The sequence below is a fragment of the Lepidochelys kempii genome, chromosome 1, assembly GCF_965140265.1.
Source record: "Lepidochelys kempii isolate rLepKem1 chromosome 1, rLepKem1.hap2, whole genome shotgun sequence".
Lineage (NCBI taxonomy): Eukaryota > Metazoa > Chordata > Testudines > Cheloniidae > Lepidochelys > Lepidochelys kempii.
Window position 1 is genome coordinate 147,248,075 of NC_133256.1, and position 26,092 is coordinate 147,274,166.

Sequence of the window (26,092 nt, forward strand, 5' to 3'; positions counted from 1 at the left end):
GATTAAATAATGTAATATCTACTATCTGAATAGTTAGAAATGTGCTAATATTTCATAATTATTTCCTATTCTAAATAGAGGGAAATGGAGCTGCTGGATGTTGCGCGGGCTGAGGGATGTATTAGCCACCGCTTCCAGCAGCTCCCATTGGCCTGGAGCAGCAAACCGCGGCCACTGGGAGCTGCAATCGGCCGAACCTGTGGATGCGGCAGGTAAACAAACCAGCCCAGCCCGCCAGGGGCTTTCCCTGCACAAGTGGCAGAACAAGTCTGGCAACCACTTCTCTAAAGCATTGTCCAAATCATAAAGAATAGCACTAAAATGATTTGCATAGAAATGGATTTTTTACCTTAAAAAAAATCTACTGAAGCAACAGATGCATAAGTGCACATTATGATGAATGTATTATGAGAATGGAATAATCATTATACTCCTCACAATTGCTATCAATTTCCTTCTGCTCATGCAGCACACACCTGTGGCTTATTGGCAATGCCGTGGGTTGCACTTTTTAAATGTTTACAGTCTATTTAGAGGTCTGTTGTGTTCCTTTTTCTTTTTTATTTGGAAGGGAAGGGGAAAGGGAGAACAAGTTTTCTGTGTACATCTCTTTTAGTCACAGATTTTATCTAATTGCCGGAAAGAGAAAAAAATACATAGGAAATTATACTGTAATGAATCAATACATAAAAGCAACAGATACTTCAGTTTTCTATTTTTTTTTGTATTTATAACACTGTATTTTGTTTTGTATCTGTAACGCTGTCCTTGAGAGACATCTATACATGCTCTGTTTTTCTGCCTTCTTTTTTTTGAGCTGGATATTACATATCTGTCTGTAGCCCGCAGATAACAACATAGTGAAAAAATGACTTCACAAAACTGTGTGTAGTCTCTCTGCTGGACAAGATTTTTTCATTCCACACATCAGTCACAATTTGCTGCAGCAATCCCAACCTATCTTATTTCATCCGACCCTCACTTTAACCACTTAATGCTGGAGGTCACATTGATTTGGACTGGGTCTCATAACAAGGTATTCCACACCGATGCCAAGGAGAGGACAACAGAAAAACAAAGTTTGCTTGGGTGGGGGGAGGGTGGGTTGTATTTATCATCAGGGAAGTTGGGCATGCAAAGTATGTACTGATGTTGGTTTGTAGTCTTCGTGAAAATATGGTCATTATTGGTTTTCAAGGATATCAATCATTATATCTATATAAGCCGTACTTGAATTTGCAGCTTAGAATGTAAAGGTGCCCATTACTAATCCCTCAACCATCAAGTTCCCATTTTTATTTCTTTTCTGTCCCCGCTACACTCTCTCTCTCTTGCTCTATCTCAAGTTTGTCTGCAAGGTAGGGGTTTCTAGCCTCTTTAGGACTCCACTTTTTACCTCACACTGCACTCACTATTAAAGTTTAACATGTTTACTGAACAGATAGCATTGCAGATTTTTTTTAAAAAAATCCATTTTTTAACCTCTTATTCCTCTGATTAAATATGCAAATACTACACTGAGTAAGGTACACCAAATGTAATAGCTTATTCTCAAATAAATAACAAATGTTAGAGTAGCAGCAGCTAATGGGAATTTGCCCTCTGGTCCATTTTGAGAATCTTTAGATCCTGTACATGCAAATGTTTATATACATGTTGTATATAAAATAATTAATTAATAACTAATTAAAATTCATATAACAATTCATTTTTCAATATGTTAATATTTTATATTGTTATATTAATTATCTCTAATAAAATGTATAAACATCTTTATAATGAAAACAACTTAAAAAAAGTTCGGTATTCAGAAATGTAGGCCTTGATCCTGCAAATTGGTCCACACAAGTAGAGGCCCATTGAAGTCAAACTATGTTTCCCAACACCTATTTAGTGATAAGACTACAACTGTATCCTTCTTATGAAAACTTTCAGAGACTCCTTTACTGTCCAACATACACATACATAACACACTATTTGCTCCGGCTACTTAGCGTTGCTTCAGTGCAGTTGAAACTAACCAGATAAACTAGATTTCCAATGGCTTTGTGGAATAGGTCTAAAATCTGTATCAAATACAGAGTTTCAAAAGAACTGTTATGCTCATTTATTTTAACACACACATATATGTATTCTTTACTCTCCGATATTTGAAGACAACTTTTTAGTTAATACCATTAATTGAAATGTAGTCTGTATCATCTGAGTTGGTCAGTTTTCAAAGCAGAATGAATACTACAGTTCTTTCGGTCAATATCCAAATGCATCAACCACATCAGCAAACAGAAAAGCCTGCTCTATGAACCTTTCTAATGGCTAATGGTCCTATGTTAATGGTTGATTCATTCTCTTTATGTTTGCCCATTCAAGTGGGAATTTTTTTAGGTATGAGCTCTAACCATGACAACAGCCATATTGCCCTGGGAATCCAATCTCTGTATATGGCTGAGTCCAATGGAAACTCTCACCACTGTGTAAACAAAAGTTCCCTCATCCTCCCAGCTCGAACTGGCTCAGCTCCTGGTTCAGGATGTGAAACTGATGCTGGATTGCCTGCCCTTAATGCTGGCTTTAATAACAACATTGCCCCCTCTTATGGATACTCTGGGCACTGGTAACAGTGCTCCTGCACATATATAGAAACAGATGATTACAATTCCATTATTTCTCTTCATTCCCTTTCTCTAGGCTTAAAACACATATAAACAGTCAGCTTACACATGCTTTTGCCTACCAGAGGGGGATGTGATGAGTTCCCCCTGTGGTGCCACCTGGAACTGGGGTACCACTTAGCCCCCCCACCGACCAACCTGGACTCCCTTTACGCTGTACCACTGTGAACAGCCTACCAAGCCCTCCCCCAGGATTCAGCACACATACAGGTAGGCGAACACCCAGCTGCACAACATACAGATGGCTGTGATCAGCTCTGCATGGGCAGGCTACAGCTAAGGAACTGCCCAAGCTGCTCAAGTGCACACACCGCCATCTGGAGCGTAACCCCATGATTATACCATCTTGTGCTGCACAGAGAACTGTACAGCGTAAGCTCATGAAATTTGCCCCTTCCCTCAATGTGGAGAAGGATATGCAACAGCTTTCTGCCCCAAGTTATGACTCTCACACTCCCTGGTTTTAGACAAAGCAAAAGATAGATTTTAAGTGATTATAAGGGATAGCAAACAGATCAAAGCAGATTACCTGGCAAACAAACAAAACACACATATTAAGCTTAATATACTAAAGAGAATGGATATGAGTAGCAAATTCTCACCCTAAATGATGATTCAAGCAGGCTGCAAAAATTCTTAAGGGGACAGTTGCACTTGCTTACAGCTTAAAAGCCCCAGGTATTCTTTTCACAGGCTAAAAATCCCCTTTAGCCTGGGTCTAACACTTCCCCCCAGTTCAGTTCTTGTTCCTCAGGTGTTTCCAAGAGCCTCTTTGGGGCGAGGAGACAGTAAAGAACCATGATGATGTCACTCCCCTGCCTTAAATAGCTTTTGCATATGGCAGGAACTCTTTGTCTCAAAGCTTAGTTCCCACGCCAGTCAGAGGAAAAACACCAGTATTCTAAGATGGAGTCCAGTACCAGGTGACCTGGTTACATGTCCCTGTAATGCCACAGCAGCCATGAGTCAGAGGTTTTTGTAGTGTCCCCAGGAAGGCCCCCTGGTGAGAGAGAAAGTTTTTCTATTGTTTTCTCTAATGGTCCTTTCTAGCCAGCCATCTAGACTGAGTGCATTCTGCCTAGTGGGTGTTCCCCAGCTGTAAACATATTTGCAATGCAGAAATATAGCCACTATTCCTAACTTCAGATACAAAAATAATACCTGCATACAAACAGGATAATCATAGTCAGTAAACCATAAGCTTTTCAATGATATCTTACATGACTTATCTTACATATAATACATCATAGTTAAGCTGCCTGTTTATATGTGATTTAAGCCCAGAGAAAGGGAATGAAAAGAAATAATGGAATTGTAATAATCTGTTTCTATACATGTGCAGGAGCACTGTTATCAGTGCCCAGAATATCCATAAGAGGGGGCAATAGTTGTTATTAAAGCCAGCATTAAGGGCAGGCAATCATATCACAATAACATCTCTATGAAGACTATGGGCAGTGTCACAGGGTATTTAACTGCCGTGCAGATAGACTGCAAAAGCCATTCAGAACTTCAGTTGGCTGGCTATGCCTATGTTTGAGAAGCACAATGAGGCTGACTAGAGTTTTCTAGAGTGCTACATCACCAATCTCAGTATTGCCACAGTGCTGCTGTGATTTACTGCATTCAAATTAGTGTTGAAAAGGGACTTTTAGGCTGCTACCTCTGTTGACTCAAGCAGTTAGCCGATATTCAGGGTCTTGTGGGTTATTTCTGGAGGAGAAAGAGGAGAATCTGATGATAGACTCAAGTATTTCTTAAATGTAATTCTATTATTTACAAAGAAAGTACACAAAGCCCTGTTTCCCTGAACACATTAGGAATCAAATAGCAGGAGACACAGTTTCTTTGCTCACTGTTTCAAGCCTCTTTTTCAGGGAGCACTGTGTCCAATAAGCTCTCCCAATTGGCTTTATCTCAGGGCCATATTACTTGTGCTTCTCTTGCAGTCTGCTTCTGGCTGCTACTGCCCTCAGACACACAGACCTCTACCAAATAAATCCCAGCCCCCTGCATTTGCAATCAGCCCCCAGCAGAACCCCCCTGACCTACACAGCTCAGCTTCTCTCCAGTCTTGCTTGGTCTTTGTTTGGATGGAGGTTCCTATTGATTCAGCTATCTCATGCCGAAAGCTCTCTTAACTGATTCTTACATTTCTACTGAATGATGGGCATCAACTATGTCCTCCAACTTCAGTGAGGTTTCACTCAGCTTCTATCACTACGTATACTAAAACCGAGTTGCACAGACTTCACATGTCACTTGATAGTACATTGGGATGGTCTTTCTGTGTAGATTCCAGAGGCCTGGAATAAGAATATAAGCACTAGTATTTGTCTCAATTACTGGTGAGATGCCTGACCTGGAGTAATAGAGCCATTTCTTTTGGATCCAAGAGTCCGAAAATCCAAATGAATTGTAAAGGGTGGATTTCTCATAGATGAAAAGGCAAGTACTGGATTAAAGGGATTGATTTACTAGCGCTAAGACTATGATTTTGTCATGGAAGTCGCAGAAGTTACGGAATTTGTGACTTCCAGAGACCTCCATGACTTCAGCCTCCAGCAGCTGGAAGCTGCAAGGTCCACCTGCCCTGCCCCGCGGTGGCTAGGAAATGGAGGGTACCCCCAACGCTCCCCAAGCCACTGCAGGTGCTGGGGTTACCCTGAAGCGCTGGGCCACTGGGGGCGGGGGGGTGGGAGGGGGGCGGCTGCAGCTCCCAGCTCCAGCCACAAGCAGTGCGGGACCTCAGAACTCCGAGCCCCCGTGAGCAGTAGGGGCCCCCAGAGCTCTGAGCCAGGCTCCCTGAGGGTGGTGAGGGGACATGGCCACTCCCCATATTGTCATGGATGTTTTTAATAAAAGTCACGGACAAGTCATGGGCTTCTGTGAATTTTTCTTTATTGCCCAGGACCTGTCCGTGACTTTTACTAAAAATATCTGTAACAAAATCTTAGCCTTAATTATAGCTATGGAGACCAGTGACCTATTCTTCTATCACAGTATAAGCCGAGATTTACTGGTTACTTCTGAGATATTTCTGAGTTACTTCTGAGATACTGCATGTCAGCACCAAACTTTTTTGAACTCCTAGATTAACAACTTCATTCCAGTTTTATTTCCAAAATTACAACCTGGGGTAATTTAGTGATATCCAAATTGTTTAAATTTCTTCAGGTGTTGTCATGTAAACCAGGTATAATTCCAGTCCTAATGATCTACAGAAGATATCTAATATGTCCCTACTGAAATGTTAATGTCCCATTAAAAGTTAATCTTTTATGGTATAAGAGATTCCTGCAAACAGAAGATTGTATAGTATTTGTCTTTTGAAATTATTTATTACATGCAAAAATAAGAAAGTGAATATCAAATATCTATTGTTTTATATGAAATGTAATTACATTAATCTTTTCATGTTGTAAAGAAAATTGTCAAAAAAATTGTAAAAAAAACCCCCAAACAAACAAAGAAAAAAAAACCCAACCATACTATGAAAACTACAAGGGAGTACAGCAGCAAATGGGGCTAACAGGGTCTTATTATGAGTTGTTCTGGTTGGTGAAATGCCTGTTAGAGAGTTTCTTGGGGTTACTTAAATATCTGTAGTGCTTAGGAGACTCCTCTGAGTGATGGCATAACACCACTTGTCTGTGCTAGCTGATTTTAAAATAAAATCTAAAAATATCTTGTAAACTACCAGGAAAAAAAAGTACAAGTGGTTTGACTAAGATATAAAAATGAACTTGACACGTTTACCTAATGTACTGTGCTAGCAAGAGGAGGATCTGTTTTGAACTCAGCTGTCTGGGTTCTGGGCCAACAAACATGGAAGTAACTGCAGAAATGACATGCTCGGCTTTGTAAAAAAGGTGGTGCTGAATGCAGAAGACATGCAATAGTTTCTGACTTCTGTTTCAGGAAACAACACTACTATTAGCTCCTGAGGGAGTACTTTCTAGACAGAGATACAATTGGATCCTCTGAGACTGACCAATTGCAACATGGATCAGAGATCGGGGAGGAAAATGAGTCATTCATAACTCTGACTAACTCTAAACAACAGGGCTTTTAAATGTTATTTATTTATTTATTTTTATGATAACAGTGCTAAACTTGACTTTTATGTTGTGCCAGCTGTTAAAAGCGATTTTCTTAAATGACAACTGATCCTTGTAGAATTGGCTAAGCTCTCTTCTAATGCACATGCTTCTGTTGCTCTGGACTCTGGCTTAGTTTCTCAGCGTTTTGCATCAAGAAGCTGAAATGCTCCAGATGATGAAACGTTGTCCAGTGTGACATCCTTATTAAAAAGCTTCAAGGTAGGTTATGACAAAGTTCTTGCTGTTCACAAAGATATAATTTCTTTTATTTTGACTGAAGTGTTAAACCTTTGAGATTACCAGTTTAGAATGATGTCTTTTAGAAACCAATCACACGGTGTTTTCCACATGGCATTTATGTCCCACAAGTACTGAAACAACATTAGAACAACACAGCACCTTCCTTGTATTTTTCTCTCTCAATACACATACTTGCACAAACACATTCACTACCGAAGTATAGATAAGTGATTAAAATTAATAAGGAAAAATTACATTAAGTGTTTGATAGTATGTAACAACAGATCTGGTTATTTTATCTAGAGTGAGAGTGAAAGATTATATGGCTCAAAGGAGATTTTTCCCCCAAGACAATTAGTTTTTTAGGAGCCAAATTAACTTATACAAATACAAAAGCAATCAAGTCAATGAGACTCATAGCTCTAGAGCAGCAAATCCTGATGAAGAGAAAATAAAACACATTATTTTAACATTATTTGAAGACTACAACAACAGCTCATTCCTGTTACATGCTCAAACCAAAAACTAGAAAGACCATTAAAGCTTCCAGCATGAGAAACACACAATAGAAAACTTATTTGTATCAATGTGAGTCCTCCTCATTGCTATTCCACTACATCATAGAGAAAGGAAAGACTTAAAGTACACAGTTAAGAAAAATAAAACACAGAAATAATATATCACTTTGCTTAGGTTAAAAAAGAACGAGAATATGAAAGAGAGAGAGAGAATAAATATCTTTTCTAAGAGAACTCTAAACCATTAGAGTAGTTATAAAGGCTCCAATTCTCACCTTATACCAGGGATTTGAAATACAGCGAAAGCATGCCAAGAAAATACATGTGTATTTTGTGCTTCTTGAAAGATTGAATCTCAGGAGTCAAATTACTGTGGAAGTTCCATAATCTGGAATTCAAGGCCAGATTCTATGTGTATATCACACAGAAATAGGACAGAACAGAAATAGGAATGGTGGCATGGAGGTCTTTTGCAGGGGTGTACTAGCTTTCTTTTAAATTCTCTTCTATATCAATTTAATGCTTCTGAAAAGTGCCAGATTGAGAGCTCTGTTAAGTGAATGCATTTATTTATCCCCTGAATAGGTGTATCACAGACACGAAGAGTAGTAGTATCCCCAACCCATATCATCCTACAAGCCTCAAACTTTTTTCTGAAAAGACCTCTTCAAGGGCTGAGAGGTTAATTCAATATCAGTGTCCAACAAGATTGCCAATTAGCACCAAATGTTGTCTTTTTAAATCCTAAACCCATTCCATGAATGAGACTGCAATCAAGGGGGTGTTCTTAATGTTCACATACGAAATGGGTTAATGATCTAAAGGCTTTAAATACCTAGGAAAGCTGGAATATCAGTCCAAAATCCTTTAGAATTCCAAAGAATCAAAGAAGGAGAATCATGTCAGGGAGTCAGCCAGAGGGAAGCAATGGCATAGAGCCAGCAAGAGGAGAGAGCAGAGAGACTGCAAAGCTCTCAGGGAGGGAGGGAGACTCAGCCCCCACTGACAGAACAGAGATGGGACAGGGCCTCCATCTTCACTGAGGGAGGAGGAAAGGACTGGATAGCAGAGTTTACAATGGAGGGAAGTGAGAAAAGAGAGAGACATCTTCAGTTATTGACTCATGTGACACTTAAGCAGGGCTTTACATTTTCAAACTGTTCAGTGTTTTCAGGGGGTTAAAGTAATCTGTTTGTCTGGTGACATTTTAAGATTTAGGCCCATTCGCTATTTTAAAATAAACAAGAAAAACATTTAAAATGTTTAAGCATTCATTTAATACTTTTTCTCAAGATTAAACAATTGCATGATTATAAATGTCTAATGAGCTTTTATTGCTCTGAACTATATTTTAGTGTAATGAGCCATTTGATATTTGAACAAAATGCCAAATGTCTGATGGTTCTTTACAATGAAATATTCAGTAAAATGACAGTTGCTAGAATGAATATAGGACTATGAAATGAATATTCCATGAAAGACAATTGTTTGGGGCCTGAGTGGGCAATCCTTACCATGTTGGTGAGCACTTAGTCACACAGGTTGTCCCACTGACTTCAGCAGGACAATCTGTAGGATGAAGGGATCTTACTGTGTGGCTGCACAGTTGAGTCCATAATATAGAACTTACATGTGGAACTTTTTTTATTGTTTACTAATTTTCGAGAATTCATGGGGGTGGCCTGGAAGCTTTGGATTCTTTGGTCGGTCTGTACTATTTTTTGTTTGTTTGTTTTTTAGTTAGAAATATGGGCAGAGACTGAGAATTGAGGGGAACAGTGGAGATGCTGGGCGAAATGAGATTTAGATCTAAACTGCAATGTGCAGTAGGCTGGAGAGCAGGATCAAAAGTACAGATGCAAATGCGAAACTACCATATACCAGAACCAGAAACTACCATATACCAGAACATATACAGAGGTTTAAAAGGAAGTACTGTAGGAAAAGTAGGAAGTTTAGGAGAAGATGATTACAAAGAAAACAAGCTAGATTACTAGTTGCTGTGGGGTGGGATGGGGGGAAACAATACTAAAAGCTAAGTATCCAATATGATGTTGTTATTATTGGTCAGTATGAAGGTCACCATAACTTTAGACTGCTACTGTGAATTTCAAAGTGCCAGCTAGCTTTCCCAGGCACAGCTGGCTTTTTCAGAGGGTAGAACAGGAGGAAATTTCTACTTTGCCTGTTCTTGCTGCCCCTGGCTTTTCAAATGCAGCAGCACCACTGAACTGTTTATTGGACACACATTTCCCAACATAAAAAAAAACATCATGGTCACAAACTTAATCAGAGAGCTGTTAAGACAGTTCTTTCTCTCAATATAAATAAATGCCCTGGTTGCCCCTCCTCCCAACCCCGACAATGGCTTTCAATGAGGGGGGGGGCAGGGGGAGAACATAGCTCCTTGAAAGAACATGATTCAAGAATTATTCTATCCAATCCTTAGAATCACTTCAGTGAAGTAAATTATGTAAATATCACATTTCTGAAAAGCAGTCTACATAGTTTTATGCCCATGATAGCTAAAGCATCCCTAAGGTGAAAGTAACAAACTGCTAAGTACAGCAAGGATCATTAAAATATATGTATCAGCGAATGCTGAGCCACTGGTCTTGATAGTAGCCTCTGCCAATTTTCTTGCTCAGGCCTGGGACACCCACAGTGGGTAAATGGAGTATAATACCCTATTTGATAAGAATAAATGCAGTAGAGAAGGGACTCCTAAAGCAAGTTTCTGAGTATACAAGTTGAGTCAGAACTTTAAAGCCATAATCTGGGTTTCAATCACTCAAGATCAGTATGACTCAAAAGGAGATAAACGAGCTTAATTATGTGAAATGTACTTGTGCTAAAAAGGAACTGAGGAAATCTTTTAAAGACAATACGGGGAAATAATCCAGGAATAGGCACTGCAGAAGTTCAATTGCCTGCTCTATATGTGTTGGCCAAGATCATTAAATCTGAACCCAGCTAGACCATGCCTACAATATGGACAGGTGGCAAAGAAATTGATTGAAGAGTATATTATATATCTGCAATCTGGGGTATCATTAATAAAGCTCACTCAGCTTGGACAACTTATCGTTCCATTCAAAACCTTGCTGAAAGATAAACTACTTGCAAGTTCAGTCTCCTAGTAGTAATATACTGTTACTGTTACTTTCCTCAGGCCACGTTCAAGATGATTGATGGGCCCACTAAAAATTGAAAAGTGAACGTGGCTAGGGAATGGCTTGTTGCAGTTCAATGTAAGAATTAACTAGACAATTATGCTAATAAGTAAAAGAATCTTTTGAATGGTTTGGACACTTTCTAAATTCTACTGCTCTGCATCATTGATTAAATTATCACCAACAATCTTTAATTGACCCCACTACATATTTTTAAGAGGTGGATGAAGAGATGTGAAATTCAGTATCACCTGATGATTTTTGAAAATTAAAAATACAAGATGTTGAGATAATAATAGAAGACAATGCTTACTGAAATATCCACAATTGAAAAAGTGCAATAACAGAGATGATTTGTATTAGCAAAATCTTAAAAGCCTTCCTTTGCTATTCATATCCATTCTTGTTTATACAAGCCATACAGATCAAATATGATACTTTGTATCAGGTATGCTTTATTCATTGGCTCGTAAAGATTGTCAATGATAAGTAATTACACAGCTACATCTATTTTTTCTACTCCTATAAACGCAATTATTTTTAGAAAATGCTAGTGCTATTAACATAAAAATAGGTTAAAATGTTGCCACACTGGTGTACTGTAAATACATTTATAGTGGCAATAATGAAAAAAACAGAATTGCTGTGGGGGAATTGTTTTTGTGAACAATGTTTTGTTTTTAAAGCATGACGCGCAGCTCCAGGAAATTTACAACTGAAGGAAACAATTCCTGTCTGGCTCGCCATTTGCCCTAGAGGCTCTATCATCATCATGAGTCTGCATGTGCTTATGATTTGGAGTATAAATAGTGAGGGGGGAGAGAGCAGAAAACTGTGCCAGCAGGAAATTCAAACAGCCCAGAGTGAAACAAACAAACAAAAAAGTTAATGGTCACCAATCTGATCGGCTATTGCTCTGAATGTGATTTGGGTTTTCTTTTGGTTCGTTTAGTTTTAGTTTTAGGATTTCCCTCTGGCTGGTTTCTTTCATTGTATGAGACTACACTGGAGTGCATGAGAGAGGTCACATAAGAGGAGGAATACAAACAAATAATGTGTACAAAAATGAGACATAAAATCATAACATAATCTGATTGTTATATATTTGTATCAACTGAAGCATTGTGCTATTCATACATGACATTTTGAGGGCTTACTTATTTGGAAATTTTGGACATATATTTTTTATAAAGCATTTTAACTCCCAACTAACTATCTGGATATTACTTGTTTGTGGTCTACGTGCTTGGTGTCAATATTATGAGCCAAGAATTTCTTGATAAAGAAGGTAGCTATGTTTCTGACAAGAAACACAGTTCATCATCAGTTTGCATGTATCAACAGTCCTATTTCATTTTTATTTTTAGTGGCCTGTCCACTGTTTGGCAGGGGCTCTGCCCCCACCCCCCACTTTCCCTGAGCGCCCCCCCCGCCTTTTCCAGGCCGGCAGCTGGGGCCTGGCTGGGGAGCCCGGGCAGTTGTGTGGCGCCGCACCATGGGCTCTCCACCTGATTGGGGGGAGGGTCAAGAGCAGCTCCTGGCCTACATCCCCACACCACGGACCCCTGCCCAGGGTAAAAGCCGTGTGGGGAGACATGCTGAGGACCCTCCACCTGCTCGGGGCGGGGCACAGGCCGGGAGCTGCTCTTGACCCCCTCACCCTGGGCAGGTGGAGGGTCCGCAGCTCCCAGACCGTTCCAGCTTCTGGCTCGGCTGGGGTAGAGCCAAGGGCAGAAGAGAAGGGACAGGAATGGGGGGCCCTCACCCTTAGACCCCCCCCCCCTTTTGGGTAGGCTCTGCCACCCTTGCTTCTGGTGATGAATTACCTGGTCTGTCTGCAGCGCATGAGGTTAATTTTTAATTGAGGATAATATTTTAATTCTTTTGGACAGGAGATGTTAGCTACTCCCATCCTCTGAGGGGTTTGCTGAACCATCATAAGAGGTCACTTATAGTAAAGCTGAGGACCTGCTAGAGGTAACCTGAAGAATACTAGTTCTAGAAATAGATTACTGACAAATATTACTTATTCTGTTGTAGCCTTGTGACCCTAACAACATCCTCGTGCAAGAAGGCTAGAGGCTCACTGGTACCTGATAATGAGTTTCAGCGAGGCAGACCAGTTCAGCATACCTCAACTCACTGTCATAACCCGTCTGTAAAAAGATATCAATAGAAATTTAACACCATACTGATCATTAGTATTACTGTGTACATAAGTGGACAAATTCAAAATTACAAACCTATTAGAAATTATGGGCTCAAGTTACCCCAACCTAGACAAAATAAATGTGGTTCTGCCACCTTGAAGGTATTTCAAAGGTAAATTAAGAGAAAATGGGAATGCTATTTACATGGATGGTAAACAAGACCATCAAGCCAACAAAAGGAGGAGATAACCACTCAGCATCACAGCAGTGGGAGGAGATTGCAGGAAACAAATCAATTTTTATTTTAACAAACACCAGCAGGGAAAGAAACCAGCATGAAACTTTCTTCACTAGGAGATTTCATGTCACCTTCCTTACAGCTTGAATGAACATTACTTTGGGGGTGTAATCATCAGAAGAATCTATTTCAAAGGTTGACCGGACTATAAAAGAGAGATGCAAAGAATCCCAAGGAGTCTTTCACCTAAGACGACAAAGGAACTGGCACTTTGGACTTTGTGGGAGATCCTAACCAGAGGGGTGGTCAGCCATCTTGCTGGAAGTTAGGTAAGGAAACTATCTTGAACAAAGACTATAGATTGTTTTGTTAAATCTCTAGAAAGCATTTTACACTTTTATTTGCTTGTAATCATTTATAACCCTATCCTTTATACTCACTGAAAATCCTATCTCATTTTTAATCAAACCAACTGCATGCTGTATTGGATTTAAAGTGACTATTAACACCAGTTAATGTGGCAAGCAGGTGGGTATTGTATCTTTACAGGAAAAAAATGAACCTTAATATCTCTCTGAATGATCCAGGAGAAGGCTGGACATTGCAGAACACATGGTGTTGGGAAAATTCAGGATTGGAGGGTGTTGGGGTCATCTTGACAGGTGTAACCAGAGCTGGTGTATATCAGCATGTGACTGGGGTGTAACAAGTAACTGCTGCTGGAATCAGTGTTGCTGAGTCAGAGCTGCTTAACACACAGACATTCAGTGTATGGAGGGAGGGATAGCTCAGTGGTTTGAGCATTGGCCTGTTAAACCCAGGCTTGTGAGTTCAATTCTTGAGGGGGCCATTTAGAGATCTGGGGCAAAAAAAATTGGGGATTGGTCCTGCTTTGCGCAGGGGGTTGGACTAGATGATCTCCTGAGGTCCCTTCCAACCCTGATATTTTATGATTCTATGCTGACTGGATCATCCAGAGAAGGGAACTACAGCAGCACAGTATTTTAAGGCACTCTGGGTTACAGGGTAAGTGATGACACATCCTCTCACTGATCTGAACTGCACCCTAGAACATGACAAGACTAAAAGATAACTTAAGTGGGGCTATGAAAGTTTCTTTTTTCTAGTGCGTGCGTTTGTATGTGCATGCAAGTGTGTGTGTGTGTGTGTGTGTGTGTGTGTGTGTGTGTGTGTGTGTGTGAGAGAGAGAGAGAGAGAGAGAGAGAAAGAGGCTTTTAGATAACCATTTCTTGATTCTTCAATTAGGCATTCCATTGTCTCTCAAACCTCTGAAGTATTTGTTGGTGAGAGTCTGAGAAATGTGAGAGTTTTAAGCGTCAAACTATTTTCTGCAGGAATTTTTGTGCATGTCAATTTTTTTTATAAGTGCATAAGTATTAAAAAGTTTTTCATGTAAGCAATTGCTGTAGAGTAATGTTATAATGAATGGAAGTAAGTTGTCCATGTGGTTGTGAATGGGGAGCAGAAGTGTTCCATCAGAGAATGGCTGTATTAACATATCAGGCCCCTATGGGTTAGTTGCAGTAACATCTTTCATAGATGATGCCAGACCTCTTTGTCAATAGAAGTCAAAAAATTCAACATCCCAGTATGTTGCTTTCAAATGGATGTCAATCTGCATGGCAATAATTTCCATTTCTAATGCACCACTGTCCAAATGTAACTGTTCATTCCTTTTGGCTGTCAGTTCACTGATGTTATCCGTCATGATAGGGGACAATAAAAGAAACATTGCCAATGGCTTCAATTTCTCAAAGATCTGCAAACTTTCTGGCAAATTCATAATGTAGATTTTTTTTTTAAATCATCCACACACGCGCATAAAACTCTTTATAGTCTTCATCATGTCCAAGTGTACTCTCATCAAACATCTCCACAAATGTTTCCATGAACAGGAAGTGCTGTAATGCTGTCTTTTCTATTAGAGCTACCAACAAACTCAATTTCTCTTTGAATTCATTGCACCCGGGTGTATAATAACCTCTCTTTTCCCCTGCAGCTGTTGAGTGAGTTCACTGAGCTTTTTAGTAAGGTTAGTCACAGGAATAATCTAATGCACCTTTTCAGTAAGCTCATATTTATTTTTTTGATCCCAATAATATTTGGATCATGTTGAAGACTGAAAAACCTTTGGAAATCTCAACAGATCTTTTTGATATACTCAAAAGCCCAGTAGGATTGTTGGATGTTGCATAAAAAAGTCATCTGCAGAGGTTTGATCAAAGCAGCTTTGAAATAAACAGTGTTGAAGGCGTCAGGATTCAATTAAGTTAACAGCATTTACTACTACTCCCGTAACAGGTGTCAAGTCCATTACTTTTCATTGTAGAAATAATTAATGAAAAATGTTGAGGTAATTAAGAAAAGGTTGAAGGTTCTGCTGTTCCATAAGCCAGTTTCAGCAACATTGCTTTCTTGCTGACAATGTGTTTCTTTGACTGACTGTAAATATCTTCCCCTCTTGCTTTCTTCATCAGTGACAATGTTATCAAAATATTTTTCTTCATGACACTTTTGCCAACCATTCATTTTCACATACTCTTCAAAAAATGATACATAACATGTTCTGTTTTCAAAAGTCTAGCTAAAATATTCATGATTACAGTTGGTTTACTTTAATCTTATACAAGAAGTTTTCCTCAGGTATCTGCTTTCTTCCCCATCTCAAAATGGTGAAGATCTATTGTAGGAAATTCAATCAATTAGCTCCTTTTGACCACTTACTACCTGCTCTCCTCTTGACCACTCATTGACTGAAGGGAGGAATAATATGTTCAGATACTACAGTGATGGGCAGCAGTATAAAACCCTAGAATAGATATCATAGGAAAGTTTACTGACTGAGTAGCAGCCTTGTCTTCTGCAGTCTGAGAAATGAAGATTTTTTTTGTATTTTTCCTCCTCACCATTAGAAGCCGGGCAGTGACTGAGATCTTAAGATCTTCATCCAGGATGGTTTGAATCATGCTCCCTCCTCTTCTGTTAGCAGGCTGCATTAGCGCAGAGCAAGTCACTCTCTGCATCACCTCCTGTTGCCACAGAAACACCAGGAGGCACTGCAAAGAGAGACCTACCCTGTAAGGCTTTCAGCCGTGGTGGGTGGGCCAATAAGGAGTAAAACAGAACACCCTTGGGATGAACGAGAATAAACTAAAAAGAAAAGCCAACCAGCAACAGCAGAGGGAAGTAAAAAGCAATGAGTGCAAAATGCTCTCTAAAACTTACTATGGTTTTTGTTTTCTACTAAACAACTAAAAATATTTTAATGAAAATGTAGTTTTCAACAGACGTAATTTTTTCACAACAGAAGAGAAAGGACATAACTTCTATTTCCATTATCATTCTCTCTGAAATCACAGTAACTTAAGATAGGCTACCGTAACAGTGAGGAAAGAGAGAAATAATGCACCTGTCTTTAAAGTAGGAGAGGTTGGGGGTGGGAATCTTTAAGATTCTGTAAGCAAGGTCTGAATGAATGCTCCCCTGACAGCTATCTGGGAGGGAGAGAGACTTTGGGTGTGTTTATGTAAATACAGGTTGCTCCTAGTCTGCTTAGATATTCAGCAGATAAAGTGATTACTCTGACACCGCTATTTCCAAATGCAGGGGTAGTGAAATGCTGTTACCAAAATGTTGTAATTATGTTGTAATACAGGGAAGCAAGACTGTGCTTAACCTGTCCCAAATGAGGGGGGTCACCTTCAGTTGAAAGGACCTCGTTAAGCCAGGGACTTGAATGCCAGATCCCTGTGAAAGTAAGAGGAGGGGGGACAGATGTCCCAGCTAGGAGGTGTGTTGACTCTCCCTAGGAGTCCCCAGACTGGTTTCACCTGTTCCTCCCCACTGTTCAAAGAAAGAGCTAAATAGGCTTCATTTGGAGCATCTTTTGTTATTTTAAATGCTCAATCAGAGGTGGAATCACTTGAGATGGGGCAGTGTTTCTGCCCAGCCTGCAAAGAGCTGAAAATCACTAAGAGACTGATGTGCAGAGGTCACAGCAGAAAGGCAGGTGCCAGCAGAAGGTGACTGATGGTCAGCTGGTGAATGAGTGGCTGATGAGGTGGTGAGCAGAGCAAGTGGCCAGCAGTGGAGAGGCGCAATGAGCGGCCAGCAGGGTGGCTGGTGGAGAGGGGAGGCAGATGAGAGCCCGAGCAGTGGTTCAAGTAAGGTGCCTCCTTACCTCCTCCCACGGTGGGAGATGAACTCTGCAGAGGCACCTTTGAACACTGTGTCTGCACTGACCAAGTACAGCAACTGTGCATTAGGCGCAGAGAAGAGGCAGGCACTATAGGGACTTTTGGGTTGCTGGACTTAAGAACCTGAGGGGAAAAGGACACTGCCCAACTTACTTGGGGGTGGGTCTTTTGCTCATGGTTTATGTTTATGAACCCTGTTTACGGTGTTTTCCAAAATTAACGCCGATTACTTGCCTCCTCTTATTAAAAAGTTTCTTTTCTACACGCAGATTCTGTGCTTGTGAATGGGGAAGTATTGCCTCTCAGTGGTGCCCAGCCATGGTGTGTAATTTTCCCAGGTTACTGGGTGGGGGCTCGAACTGGTTCTGTGTTGTATCCATGGAAAGGAACCTTTAGATATTGAACCCAGCCCAATTGCTGGTTACTGGTGGCTCCACCTGGCAGAAGGGTTACAACTCTTTAACTCTGGCTCCCATCCAAAGTCTATGAGTGAGCAGTATTAATTACATCTTTGAAGAAATGTGCTTCTGATGGTTTGGGACTCTAGGAGAAAGCCCTGGTCTCTGAGGATGTAATAACACATACCTGGAGTCAGAGTCCATGACCCTACCCATCTTCTAGAATTACAAAATGTTGTCATTGTCACATTTCCTGGAAATGGCTTGATTTACATCAAGAAGAAAAGTAGCTCAAATCCTATAATAGGTTTTCAATTTAACTTTCTGAATTTTAGATGAAAACATAAACACAGCCTTTCTGGACTGGAAGTTTCTCCACATGAATCAGGTATATCATTTCAACTTGCTTTTTGGACCAGGAGTAAGCAAGTCTGAAATTATGCATAAATGCAAATGGGGTTTCATTGATATTCTGATCAAGTCTGTATAACACCATTGCTTGAGTTTCAAGAGGATTATCAAAATGAGCCTTGCACATCCTCTTGCTCTCCCCAACCTGAAAGAGAAATTAAATACAAGAAAAAAAAGCTGCAAAGCCAATTGTATCGAGAACAAAAAAAGAGAAATGAGTCCAGACATAGATTAGGTAAATACTGACTGTCCTGTGAAAGAGTGCTGCTACCACTGCTCTCACTTGTTTCATCTACCCTGATGCTTTTGTTCAAAACCTCCTGCTAACAGGTCAAAGAAAAAAAAGAAGAAGAAGAGGAGCTATGGATCCAACACTATATTAACTGCAAATCGGTGAGGTAGCTTACTTTTTATAATTCATTTTAAATATATTACAATAAAAGCTCTGTCAAGTAACTTTTAAGGGTTTGACGTAAGCAACTAGATTCTGAAAAATCAAGTAAAAGCCAACACTCCATTTGTCAACAACATTGTCATATCTGTGTATTACAGAAAATGTATTATCAATATACTGAGACTCCTGCTACAGGCTGGCTTAAATATAATGTGGAAGCCGCCTTTTTGTTGATTTAAATCAAACTTTTGTTATTGAAACATATGTGCGGATGTAATGTTTATTCTCTTAGATTATACAGAAATAAATCCATGCATTAAAGCATTCTATAGAATCAGAGACCAAGCTGGAAATTCTGAGAATCACAGAGATTTACGTCCATAAACTTCCTTATTATGTTTTTATTCGTGCAGTTTGAGGGCATAGTGTCAGCTTTTTATCCAGGTTCTTTTCATTACTTCTCCCTGTTGGTGTTGCAGCACATGCTGCGAATGATCTCCAAAGATTCCTCGAGCTCTATGCGGAGAGTAAATTGAATCTGAAAGCTTTATTGGACAAGTTTGTCTTTCAGCTTGTGTCTGACGTCAGCTGTACTGAAAAATAAAACTTCTAATGAAGCTGGGTCTTGACCTTGAAAAAATCTCCCATCAAATGGTAACAGATTCAGTTTTGTGCCATACCACTATTAGTTAGACGTGGCACATGCAATGAAAAGGGAAAAAAAAGACTTCTTAAAGGAAAAGGAAACCATCAGATGGAATAATCAGATAGCTTCTTCTCTTTGGGCTGTGATTTGCTCAGATATCACAAATTAAGCAGCATCAGACTTTGCCATTATTTGGAATGGGAGATCTCCAAGGAAAAGAAGATGCTGCAGAAAGTGGTGCTGGTGATTCTATATGTAGAATTCTTTTTCTTGCAAATTTACCAATGCCCTAAATACTGTTCAGAAGAAATGTACTGTTAGAGGTGATTTTTGTCTTGTGAACAAGATGTAAAACTAAGGTCCTGAGAACTTGTCATATTAGATGGACCCAGTAGCCATTATAACTTCCTATCCTCACCTGCTGAAATCTTGTACAGTATAGCTACGCAATATTAAATAGCTACCACATTCCATCCATAGGATGTATGTTCTGTATGATGTATTTTTGATATACTGGATGTCTCGTAGGGGACTCTGTACATAAGATTATGTCACGTCTTTCATTATGACCCCATGAATTCATATGCTCCTAAATTTCTGGGAAATTCCTCTTTGGGAATATTTTTTTTCTATGCTCAGTCTCGGCCAGAGGTGGATTTTTGAAAGCTAATGAGCAAACTCCTATCACCCAGATACATATATATTTAATATTTTATTCCTATATTGGACTTGTATCTTGCTATTTAAATGTATCTTTTGATACATTAATTTAATTCAGGAAATGTATACTGTCACAGTTTAGGGCAATTATGTCTGTATTCCTCTTTCCTGGTCCAGCAAGGGCACCCTCTCGAGGCTCCAAAGCAGTCACCTGCCCTGGGTGAAGCCCCATGCCTCTCCCTCTCCTGACCAGGGTATTTCCAGGCTGCACAGTCCCCTCACTGCACTGTATTATTCCCTAGAAGACAGGCTGCCTAAGGAGGCCTGCGTCGCGTCTCTCCGCAGAGAAGGTACACAGTGTAATTGCCACAGTTAAGTTACAACACAGCAGACACCTTTATTCTTAAAATGGAAGCATTACAAAGAAAATTTATTAAATATATCAAAAACAATAAAAGAACCTTCACATAGGGTAATCAGCTTACCAGAGATCACCCCATCATTGTTTGGTGATTCGTCCTTAAACCCCACAGGGGTGTTTTCCTGTGGTCACAAGTTCATAACAACTTCAGTTCAGAACCAGCAACCAAGTCCTATGGGACCTCAGTGGGCCAAAGACCCAATCCTTCCCTCTTGCGCTACAGGTCCTGGATCAGAAAGGAGGCCCTAAAGTCAGTTTTAACTCAGGTATTTAACCAAAAATCCTGTCTGTCTGTTGGCTCCTGGAGAATCCAGTCTGAACCAGTGTAGGTGAGCCTTTCTCCAAGTTGTGGTAGCTCTCTGGACCTGTTACAACCTGAGTGAATTTGCTTAATCATCCTCCACCATTCTTAGTTCCTGGAGGGGCGGAAATATATACAATTTCTCAGTAGTACATAAACATTTGCTTTTTTAATATAATGAACTCCTAAAATATGTAAACCTAATCCAATAAGGTTTAATTTAATTCAATAGGTTTGTCCAGAAGATTGTCATATCTGTCACACATACAATAAAATACATAAGGTTTATAATACTGAGAATTGCACATTACTCTGAGAAACTTAATGTCAAATTACATTAATGGATGTCTTCAGATGTACATGTATAGGATCCAGGCAGGGGGAGGCCAACAGCAAACTAACAGGCAAATATGTCCCCGCTAAGAAGACCTCCAAACTGGCCCTGTCCAACAGGCAAGCTTCCTCCCTTTCTTGAGGTGCCAGGTCAGGGGCGGAGCCACTTCAGTCAATTTATAAGGCACATATCACAGAGCCTTGAATCAGAGCAAACAAACTCTGTCAGAAAAACAAAGTCTCTAGGGCCTGCAACCTGTAGCAGCCAAAATGGCTAATGATCTCTCCTCCTCAATTTCCTTTTTCTGTTTGTATAACCCAAACTTAGGGTGGAGCAGGGCCTCTTGCTTGCACCCAGGCTGTTTTGGCTGCAAGTGCCAGACTGTCCCTGGAAGGTGTAGTACACCCCTTCAGAGTGCAATATGTGTTTGCACAAACACAGTGTGTATTGTATACACAGTGACTGTTTCAGAGGGCAACAGCCATGGAACACCACTAAAGAAAAAACTAATTTCTAATATTTTGTATCTTGATAAAGCTGGAATGTTTATTTTGTATTTTTTCTATGGTTCCTGGAGACAATCCACACTGAATAGTAAATGAGTCAACTGTATATTTAACAAGAAAAATAAAAAAGAATAGAAAATTTGACATACAGGCAATGCATTATTATAATTATGGTTAATCTGTATTATTATAACACATAAAAGCCCTAGTCATGGATCAGGACCCTATTGTGCTAAATGCTGTACACACAGAACACCAACGTTTGCGATGCAGTAACCCTAACTTTTGCATTCTTTAAACATTATTATTTTAGCTATTTAACCTTACTGTTGTATCAAATTTATTTATTTTTCCATTTAGTTTTCTATATTAAAAAAAAAAAGAATGGAAGGAACAAAAATGAGAAAAAAGGAACCCTCCCCTGAGTCCACATGTTTGGAGGCACATGTACAACATTTCTATTAAGCTCAATACAGTATGTCTGTAGATTTCACACACTTCTAACTGTACCAATAACGCATGGGGTATACCTCATCCAGTGCACTAAATGCCTCCAATAACAACTATGCAGATAAAACAAGACAATCTCTACGGTCTCAAATGAACTCACACAATATCACTTCATCTGTGGGCAAACACTTTTCACAAAACAATCACTCCATATCTGAACTCTCAGTCCTTGTTCTCAAAGAAAACCTGCACACCTTCAAAAGACAAGTGTGGGAGCTTAAATTCATATCTACACTAGACACTAAACATCACAGGTCTTAAGCCACGCCACTCCCTGCAGTCCGCATTGGCCTGGAACAGCGAGCTGCGGCCAGTGGGAACGACGAGCTGCCAAACCTGCGGATGCTGCAAGTAAATAAACCATCCCGGCCCACCAGCGGATTTCCCTGACAGGCCGCATGCCAAAGGTTGCCGATCCCTGCCTTATATAGCATACCTACATTTATACAAATGTAGCACTTTTCAGTGAATGTATTAATGTGTATAAAGATATTATTGAAATTTTGTATTATGATGTGTTAATGTGTATAAAGATATTGACATTTGTCTCCATGGTGCATTAGCACACTACACAACCACTGAAACTGCATTTTACCTATCGGTTTATAATATTTTTCATACTACTGGCTATGTAAGGCACAGAGGTGTGCAGTTAATGATGTTCATATAATTTCATGTTCCAACTATTAATGGATAGTGAGCATAATTTGCCTTTTGAATCATGTTCCCTGGGAAGTCAAGTTTAGCTGAGGTTTCTGACATACCCTTCAGCTAAGTACATTTTCCTACCTGGAAAAGTAGTCTTCTGTTCATTATGCCTGAAGGCATACTGGCCCAGTGGGATATTAGCAACCTTTGTAGTACCGTCTCTGTGTCCAAGAAACACTTAAACACATACCCACAGAAATAATTATAAACCTAATTCTATCCTGTTTCCTACCCCCACCACATCATCTCTCAAGGAGAGATACATAAAATGGTATGTTTACTGAGGGCCCCCTGGCAAAAGCCCTGTAACTAGACTAGACAGAGTGACACTTGATAGGTAGCAAGGCCAGTTATTTATTTTTTTGTTCTCTGCTCTGACATACAGATGTGAACATCATTAAATTCTGGCTGTCACACAAGTCTCTACAGAATATAATAATCAACAAGAAGTACGGTCACTGCTTCACATAGTCCTTTTCAAACCACAATGGAGTGTCATCCTTAATTCTGGGCTCCACTTTTATATTCATCTAGTTTTCTGAGTGATTAAGGCCTCTTCATACAGCAGTGGTTAGCACTCTGTGCTACAGTGCATATATTCTTGGGGTTTTTTTTTCCTCTGAAGGAAAAAACATTAGTTTTCATATGTCAGTTTTTCTTTGTTTCACCTGAAGATGTGTGAAATCCTGGACCCACTAATTCAATAGAAAACTCCCATTGACCTCTACAGGGCTAGGATTATCATGCCTGGTGTTTTATGCTAGTTGACTGTATGGAACTATCAACACATTTTGCAGATTTTTTAATTATTAGTATGCAGTATACAGGAAGATCAGAAGGAGGGGCACTAGGTTCAAAAGATATATGTTTACCCAACTACACATGCAAGAGAACTTGTTTGAAAATTGGGATTAAATAGAATTTTGATAAATTGGAATCTAATTTTGTTTAAAGAGCCAGTGCGGATGAGCCCAGCACAGTAAAAATTGTACCACAGGTAGTGTCTAAAGAAAGGTGTTTTAAAAATGGTTCTAATACAGTTTTGCCCAATTTATTCAGAATCATATTTTAATATGGTCTTAAAATACAGTTTCCTCATGAACGTAGATACAGAGGAAGAGAAGTCCTAAGAAATAAAATGGAGGTCAGAAGGCAGGCAGTCTGTGAGGATGGAACCAAAATAGCTGGCTGCAGTTACGGAGCAGCTGTACCATTATGCTGGATAAATGTACAGTTCGGTTCTTGATCAACTGAGAGTCCTCCAAAGCACAGGTTTTCATAAAACTGACTGCGGTCTGGATTTATTGGAAATTTAGAGAGTTTATTAGTTGTAATACTATAGTACATGAGAAACATGGCTTCGATTCTCAACAGTTTTCAGAAGTAAGCACAGAACAAGAAGTTTTATGAACAGGTGCCATTTTCTGTCTTTGCTGAAAAGAGCACCCTTAGGATGGGCTTCACCCATGTTTTCTTTGTGAATTCAAAGGACTTGCTAAATGGCACTGAACAGCTAACCTGAATTTTCATGTGAAATAGGCAAATGGCAGCTAAAACTGATATTACAGTTAAAATGGTGGCATTATAATAAATAATCTCAAATAAGTGCTATTGGCACTGGAAACAAACTCAATCTTAGTTCTTGCCCAATCCTTTATAAAACCCCAATACCTTCATTTTATGTATTTATGTTTTCATCTCCTTAAACTCAGAAGTGCTGGTAATTCACATTATACATCTGCAAGGAAGGAACATGCATAATTTTGCAATTCTGGGGTTAAAGATAATGAGTTAGTGTAGGGATCTACACTTCTGTGACATCTCCTCTTTCTTTTCATTGCCATTGTAAGAACAAATTTACAACTCATAAAAGAAATTAATCTGATATAAGCAGCTGAATGCAAAACCTGACACAGCAAGTTTCGTGGCCCAGCACGGCAAAAAATAAAATAAAATAAAATAAAATGCTTATACAACATATTCAGTTCTACGGTGTCATTAAATGAGATTCGTTGTCTTGTCTCACAACTCACTACAAAATCAATGTAAGGCACTTTCCTTGTGTTGTAGAGTCATTTTTAAACCATTAGTGGTGTTTACTTCTTATAATGAAATTGGAAAGTTTGCCACCAGAGCCCTGACTGAACTAGGTGCCAATTCTGAATTAGTAAGTTTAAGTGTCATGAAAGAGATGTCTGCATTGTTTGAACTGATATACCAATGACCATGTTCTGGTGGAGCCAGGACTGTCTCTTGATCTTACTAGGTTCGATCCTGAAAAATCAAGTGGATGTTTTTTGTTCTCTTTAGAAGATGGAGTTGTTTACTTTCCTGAACATCAGGCTTTTTTGCTTTAGTATGCTAGAGAATCATGGCTACTGCTAGAGGCATGGGTTTTTCTACTATCTGCATTTGATACACATTATCCACAAAAAAAGGCTAGTGTAAAAAGGATACTTAGCAAATACATAAAACAAACAAAACATGTAGATAACAATTCAGATCTTCCTTCTTCTGACTGCACCATGCATCCCTCCCATCACTGCATACTCCTCTTTACCAGCCTATAACCCTGAAAGCATTAAAAGCATTTCCAGGACAATGAAATGGAAATTTCCAAAGTCACCCTAATTCCTAGAATGCTTGTAAAACATAATATTTTAAAAAGCCAACTATAATCCAGGATTTGTTAACTTAACACCTGGGACACATTATACAGTATAAAAACAAAACTGTGAAAAATGAACCAAACTCAAAACCAGCATGTCTCTTGTTTTATACCACACTGCCTAGTGTCCAAATCCCTTGGGGTCAGCTTTAAAAATCTCAGCATTAATTTTCACAATATATTTCTATTTTTTTTGCATTTGTAAACCCATTTAAAATGTATCAATACTGAAGCACTTACGGAAACCAGAAGGGATAAGTCCAGGTGCTTCTGAAGCTGGCTTTCCCTTTAGTGCTTGAATTAAATGGTTTACTGCCGTCCAGTCAGCACTCAAGTCTTCCAATTTTCTCTAGAACAGAAAAGTATGCATATTATTCATTTGGTAAATATTTTTAAAATATATGCTACATGACGGAACACAAGATGTCTGCAGCACTGTTACTTTAAAAGAGTGAGAGGTCCTTTCCTACAGCATGTTTGCTTATATTTCATGTTCAGACATAGTATCTCTATCATTGCATGTACAGAGTTTTTCCAGCTCCAGGTGCCCAACACCACAAATCTAGAAACAGGAACTATTTTGTATTAACAGGAGGGACAATAACTTATCATACCCAGACAAGGGTGAGAAAGGAAAAATAGCTCCTTAATCTTCTTGAGAGGACAGACCAATGTAATATGTACCCGTGTGTTTTATTAGCAGGAATTTGGGATGGTCATCATTTTGCTAATGAAGCCACAAGCGGGTTATTTAGGTCATCCTAAACAAAAGCCAATAAGACGTCCATACTACGAGACACCATGTCTTGTTCTGAACATTACAC

At 39.4% G+C, this 26,092-nt stretch overlaps 1 protein-coding gene across 12 annotated transcripts in view; it reads right to left on the bottom strand.

Moving 5' to 3' along the window:
• DMD (dystrophin) overlaps positions 1-26,092 on the bottom strand; it is a 1,926,267-nt gene that overhangs the window by 562,838 nt on the left and 1,337,337 nt on the right. For all 12 annotated transcript variants that reach the window (XM_073357918.1, XM_073357881.1, XM_073357898.1 and 9 more), the window contains one exon: positions 25,509-25,617. In XM_073357918.1, the coding sequence (XP_073214019.1) occupies positions 25,509-25,617 (109 nt within the window). The remainder of the gene's footprint in view (positions 1-25,508; positions 25,618-26,092) is intronic.